The sequence below is a fragment of the Rhopilema esculentum genome, chromosome 20 (assembly GCF_057945365.1).
Source record: "Rhopilema esculentum isolate cy_ngs chromosome 20, ASM5794536v1, whole genome shotgun sequence".
In the NCBI taxonomy this organism is placed as follows: Eukaryota; Metazoa; Cnidaria; class Scyphozoa; order Rhizostomeae; family Rhizostomatidae; genus Rhopilema; species Rhopilema esculentum.
The window spans coordinates 1,194,106-1,200,373 of record NC_142834.1 but is presented as its reverse complement, the minus strand read 5'-3'; the positions used below and the strand labels follow the sequence as shown (position 1 = coordinate 1,200,373).

At 37.5% G+C, this 6,268-nt stretch overlaps 2 protein-coding genes across 2 annotated transcripts in view; both read right to left on the bottom strand.

Annotated features, from left to right (window-relative positions):
• The window catches only part of LOC135687776 (uncharacterized), a 38,482-nt gene that overhangs the window by 4,706 nt on the left and 27,508 nt on the right, over nucleotides 1-6,268 (bottom strand). The window lies entirely within an intron of this gene.
• On the bottom strand, nucleotides 4,052-4,672 carry LOC135687581 (piggyBac transposable element-derived protein 3). The gene has a single exon (XM_065204174.2). The coding sequence runs from the start codon at nucleotides 4,670-4,672 to the stop codon at nucleotides 4,052-4,054; it is 621 nt and encodes a 206-aa protein (XP_065060246.2).

The following is a 6,268-nucleotide window of genomic DNA, read 5'->3' as shown; positions in this document are numbered from 1 at the left end:
CTTGTATTTATTTGAAATATACTGATAATAAATGTTGAAGTTGAAGTTGAAGTAAGTTGAATTGGTGTATTGTTCTTTGATCTTTCTGCCAGTCATCCTTCTGCGGTCATTCCCTGGTCGTTTTGCTAGTTCTCTCCCCATTTCGTAGTCGTTCCACTAGTTCCGTGATCATTCCTTGGTTGCTCCGCTAATTCCGCGCACCTTTCGCTTGTTTCTCATTTTAGCAACATCAGATTTTTCTTTGATTCATAAAGATATTGCATGGTTCATGGAAAAAATTAGTTATGCTCTGGTCAGTAAAAGGCCTTACATATTTAACATGCCTGTGTTTAACATGCCTTCAACTGGACCAAAAAGGTTTGAACATATTTTGGGTAACATGTTGTTTCAGAGCAGGGTTGCCAGACCCTATTGGTCAGCAGTAGCCAAACATGATGCTGAAGGAGGCCAAAATGTAGCCAAATTTTTTAGCAGAAGAAAACACATTGTTTAACGAAATTGATCAGTTTATATATTCTGAAACGTTTTTATATATGCATCATTCAGTTAATTCAGACTTAATTAAATTTTCCACTCGAGAAACAAAACAACAACAACAACAAACGTTGCTAAATTTGAAAAAAAGCAAAACAAATCAATTACTAAAACTACATCGCTAGTCATACGGAAATTAGTAGAGTAGAATAGATATTAAAACAAAATTAAATTATTAAAAGCAGTTGAAAAAGTCAAAAGTCAGTTAATCAGAGAATTGTTCATCTCCACGTCAGCAATTAAATTTTATAATGACAATGCAACCATGAAATGAAAAATATATGATATATAAACATAATTCATTATAAACAATTACCCTGTTATAAACTTGGTTACTGCTTTGACTTGATAAAATTAACTTAATTAAATTCAGTTAAAAAAATCAACAACGTGAAGAGAAACAGAACAAAAATTTTCCCAAAGCAGTAACCAAGTTTATAACATTGTTGTAATTGTTTATAATGAATTATGTTTATATATCATATATTTTTCATTTCATGGTTGCATTGTCGTTACAAAATTTTTCACAAGTATGCATTCAAGTTAGCTTCATCTGCATCTGCAGAAGTTTCCCCTTGGTTGTACATGTTTGTAGAATTGAACAACTCAAGCATTTCTGGTGAAACTCTGAGATCTCGGCAACATTTTTGCCCAAACTTGAAATTAACTCGAATTCTGATTACAGCATCCAGCATATCAAGACGCATTCTGCTTCTTAGCTTTGTTTTTACATTAGTGACGTGTGAAAACACTCTCTCGCATATGGCATTGCTCACTGGGGTCGCAAGGGCTGTTAAAGCATAAAGAGCCAATCTTTTGAATGGTTGCTCTCCTGTACTAGATGTGTACTTCAAAATTCCACACCAAAATTCAACTGAATCTCTTGGGACAAATCCATTAAAAACGCTTTCGCCTGCCCAGTCGACATGAAGGATCCTGCGATATTCTTCTTCAACTGATGATATATCAGCCATGACGTGAAGCATGGGTAAAGAATAAAACGGCACACGGTCAACCTGAGAGAGAACTGTCGCTGGGGACAGGTAGCTGAGGCCTTTGAAAATAGTTTCATTCCCAGGAAGTCTATTTTCAACCTGTGTAAGCGCTTCAACGAGAAAACTCTGGCATCGGTTATACACTTCCTCTACCTTCACTTTCGCTTCAGCAGAATTTCCGTGATGATGAATATACTTTTGTGATTCCATGACAAATTTCACACCAAAATCAACACGAGAGTTTGGCAGAACTTCATCGCCTGAGCCATATATTCTGTAGCGTAGAGTACATGACTTGGCTTCTGCAATGGAGCGTATAATGAACTTACAGTCCGATGACCCCGCACATGATAGCTGGGTCACACAAGCACCTCATCCGGGATTAATAACAATAGATTGTACATTGGCAGAAACAAAAATCAATTACAAGTAATTTGATGACGAGTTAAATATCTATTTCAAAATCTATTTTGTCAATACATCAATCATGATACTCATAATTCATCTGAAGCCATCTTGCAGTTTATTCGATGACCCCGCACATGATAGCTGGGTCACACAAGCACCTCATCCGGGATAAATAACAATAGATTGTACATTGGCAGAAACAAAAATCAATTACAAGTAATTTGATGACGAGAAATTTTTCATAAATCAATCATAATTCTTAAGCACTTTATACAGATAAAATTAGTAAAACCGAAAAAACACAGAAATTGTGTAATCAAATGACAATAGGCCAATTTATAGCCAAAATATAGGTGGAGGCCAAATGGAAATGTTCGTAGCAAAAGTCTTTCCAATTAGGCCAGATTTCTGGAATCTGGCCTCCCAGTAGACCAGTTGGCAACCCTGTTTCAGAGCACAAAAGTTCAACATTCTTATTTTATTGGTTGAAAGAAAGGCAAAGACAAAAAAATGGTGTTCTCTGTTAGAGAAAAAGGAAAACTCGGTATTCTTGGTAGCTTTTAGAAAAGCGGTTTTGTAGATCTTGGATTGGCACCACTTACTGGAAATACTCTTCCAGACTTGGAGGATCAACACCAACAAACTTGGATGTTGTGTTACCATATAAACATGTCAGTGCATTGCGTAGTAATGCACACACCATGTAGATCTTTCCAACTGCGCTTAGGCCAATCTTAAAGTATGTCAGGTCTCTTGCATGATCTGGAACACCATTCATTTTCCCCAACTGGCCAAGCATTGTGCCTTTATGCTTATACTTATACCCAGCTTATCCCCACAGAGTCCATCTTCAATGCCCATTTGCCAGAAGACCCAACCTTTCTCCAGAAGAACAGGCATTCAACCAGTTCATCCAGTCCAGTATTTGGAGATATTGTAAATTACTTCAAATTTACAGATTACTTCCAAATTAGCAAAAAAATCACAAACAGTAGTTTTAAGTTCATTTTTGTTGTATATTAACAGTTTTTACAGTATTTTTATTAACAGTATTTTGAGGTACTTCGGAAAACACAAATCAAACTGAGATATCCATTTCTAATTGAAGAATAAAGTGGTAATTTTTTCTTTGTTTAATATTGTGGTTGTTTGTGTTTTTTTTGGGGAGCCAAGGTAATGGAAACAATGACTTATGCATATAAAGTTTTCTGACTTATTGAGACAAATCCTAACATTTGAATGTCCTGCAGATTAAAGCTTTGTAATATCTACTTTAGACAATTACAGGTCAAAATTTTTCAGGGGAAAGCCCCCTTAGAAGAACACATCTTAGTGATGACGGATTAAGCTCTCTCAAAGAGACCCACAACTTTTTGTAACACTTGGCTTTGCAGAAGTACACATTGAAAAACACAAACACTTTCTTGTTTCTTTACAAACTTTCACATTCTTCAAACATGAAATTCTTTTAAAAAGTTTCTTTCAGCCATGAGGCAAAGTCCTACATTGCATTTGCTACATCCAACCCTTGTCTTCTCCCCACAATTCATGCATCTTGGTCTATTAGACCTGTGTTCTGGCCAGTGCTCGAAGCCATCAAAACAAATGTCTTCATTTGGAGCACTTGTCGGTGCCTTTCTTGGTTTTTTGCAACCTGCCCCAAAGATGTATCTGTGCTGGGTCTGCCTCTACCCTGTCCTTTTGGTATATATTTGCTTGAAAGCGAGGATGCTATATCACTTGTAAATTCAAGCAAATCTTTTTGTTCTTCCATCTTTATTCCATTCTGTGCACATATACGTTGATATAGGCACCAACCATTTGTGACACTGGTTGCAAGAATCCAAAAAAAGATCCTCATATATCCCTTCTTGCTTCTGTGATGAAGGCGATACAATGCCATAAAAATGTCAAACAGATCTACTCCAAACATACCAGCATTGTAGATCTGAACGATTGATGGCCTTGTCACATCAATGTGCTTTTTTTCTTTGCTGGACCACCTTCTTACTGGCTCAACAGGCTCAGTGTATGCATAATTTGATGCAAACTGCACCTGTCTGTTGTCAAACCATCTCACTATGGCTAGGCCTGAATTCAAGTCAACAGCAGCATCAAAGGCCCCTTCTTTCCTTTTTCAATACCTTCTCTTCTTGCAACCCACATCCTCTCATGCGGTCTTGCCTCATTGTTCCCACAGCCCATATTCCCCACTCTTTCAATTTCTGCAAGAATTCCAAGAATGTAAAATAATTGTCAAAATAGACTTTGTAGCTCATTTGGCTTTGCAGGGTAGAGCAGAGTCTCAACACAATATCTCCGGATACAAAACCGATGCTATCAAATTCTTCTCTGCTAGGATCTGGTGCACCATCTAGAATGAAATCATAACAGAATCCACTGACTCCATTCCTTGAAAATACTTTATTGCCCCATTTCATTGGCTTTTTTGGTAAATACCGGCAAACACTCATTGTTCCTTTAAATGGAATTATTTGTTCATCAACAGAGTTATGCTCTTCAGGCTTCACCTTCAAGCAATTCTGCCTCAGCATCTCAAACAGCTTTCTCACCTTGAAGAGCTTATCTTTATTGGGATCCTTAGGGTCTGGGGCATTTGAATTATCTTCAAAGTGAAGCAACCTTTTGATGAGCTCAAAGCGATCTCTACTCATAATATTTGCCACTTGTTCATATCTTGTGGATGACTGCCAATTCATTCGGTATCTTGGCATTTGTACAATACACATTTGTAAAAGAATGCCAAGAAAATGTTCAATTTCTTCAGGGCATGTTGATATTGATCCTCTGTTCACATTAAACTATGTAGAGTACAGGTTTGTTTCATCAACGATTCAAGCAACCATTTCATCATCAAAGAATTTTCGAAAATAGTCACTGGGAGCAATCAAATTCTCATAGCCATGAAGCTCCTCATCACCTTTCAATGAAAAATACTTTGCAGCTGGTGGTCTTCCTTTTCTCCAGTGATAGGTGTGCTCCTCATTTGGTTCTCCCCTATCTGCCAGTCCTGCCAGGGGTATGATATCTGCTAAAGGAGCATCATCATCTGAGCCATATTCTGATCTTTCTGAACCAGAATCATCATTATCCTCGGATTCTAAACCTGGTGTCAACACCAACCAATGCTCGACCTCACCATTCACATCATGCTCTTCTATTAATGTATCCATAGTTACTGTGATAAATATGAAAATATATGATGTTAAAAATAAAGTAGTTTGATCGTGACACTCAACCTAAGTTTTTTCCTGCTAAATCAAGCTTTAAAGAGAAAAAGAATACTTGCTTTAAGGCCTAAGTTCAACAACAACAACCTCGAGTTCCTGGAAGGGCCATATGGCCCAGTCACTAAATCATTACTTTTAAAGCATTAAACACAAGGAAACATACAAATGACAGTTTAAAATGTAATTAGGAAAGATAAATTGAGATCCAGGAATTTTTTATTTGATGCAAAACAAACGTTTCTTACCTTAAATAGATTGTCAACTCCCCTACGAAGCCCGCTACGCGGGCTTGCCAGTGGCCCTACGGTTGAATATTAAGATTAGCCTTGGAAAGACAAGAGTGGCCCTACAGTTGAATATTGAGATTAGCCTTGGAAAGACAAGAGTGCCATAAACCTCGATTCCAAAATGAGAAGAGGTCACGTGATAAAAAAATTGCTTGCACTCCTGTGCGAATTAAATTCACACTTTTGTGACTATCGCTAGGAAGGGGGGAGCCTTAAAAGAAAGATGGGGTTGAGGCTCCCCCCTTCCTAGTGATAGTCACAAAAGTGTGAATTTAATTCGCACAGGAGTGCAAGCAATTTTTTTATCACGTGACCTCTTCTCATTTTGGAATCGAGGTTTATGGCACTCTTGTCTTTCCAAGGCTAATCTCAATATTCAACTGTAGGGCCACTCTTGTCTTTCCAAGGCTAATCTTAATATTCAACCGTAGGGCCACTGGCAAGCCCGCGTAGCGGGCTTCGTAGGGGAGCTAGTCTTCTGTTAATCGAAATGTGCATTCTTTCAATTTGATACATTACATTTGTCATGTAGAGGCAGGGTTGAAAGTTGTTTAAAAACATTTTGCAAGCCCCGGTCTATTCGTGGTCCTCGTTTAAATATTTTCACGTGTTACCCTCTTCATTTCTCCTGTTTATTCTAATTGCAATGTTTTAAAGTGTCCATCTTTTTTTATCTCTTGATGAATCGTTGAAATACTTTGCAGGCTTATCTAAAAGCTCTGCTTATTATTCTGAATTCTACTTTAAAGCTTGACAACAACATGCTTCTGCCTGCCCCCACCAATTATTAATC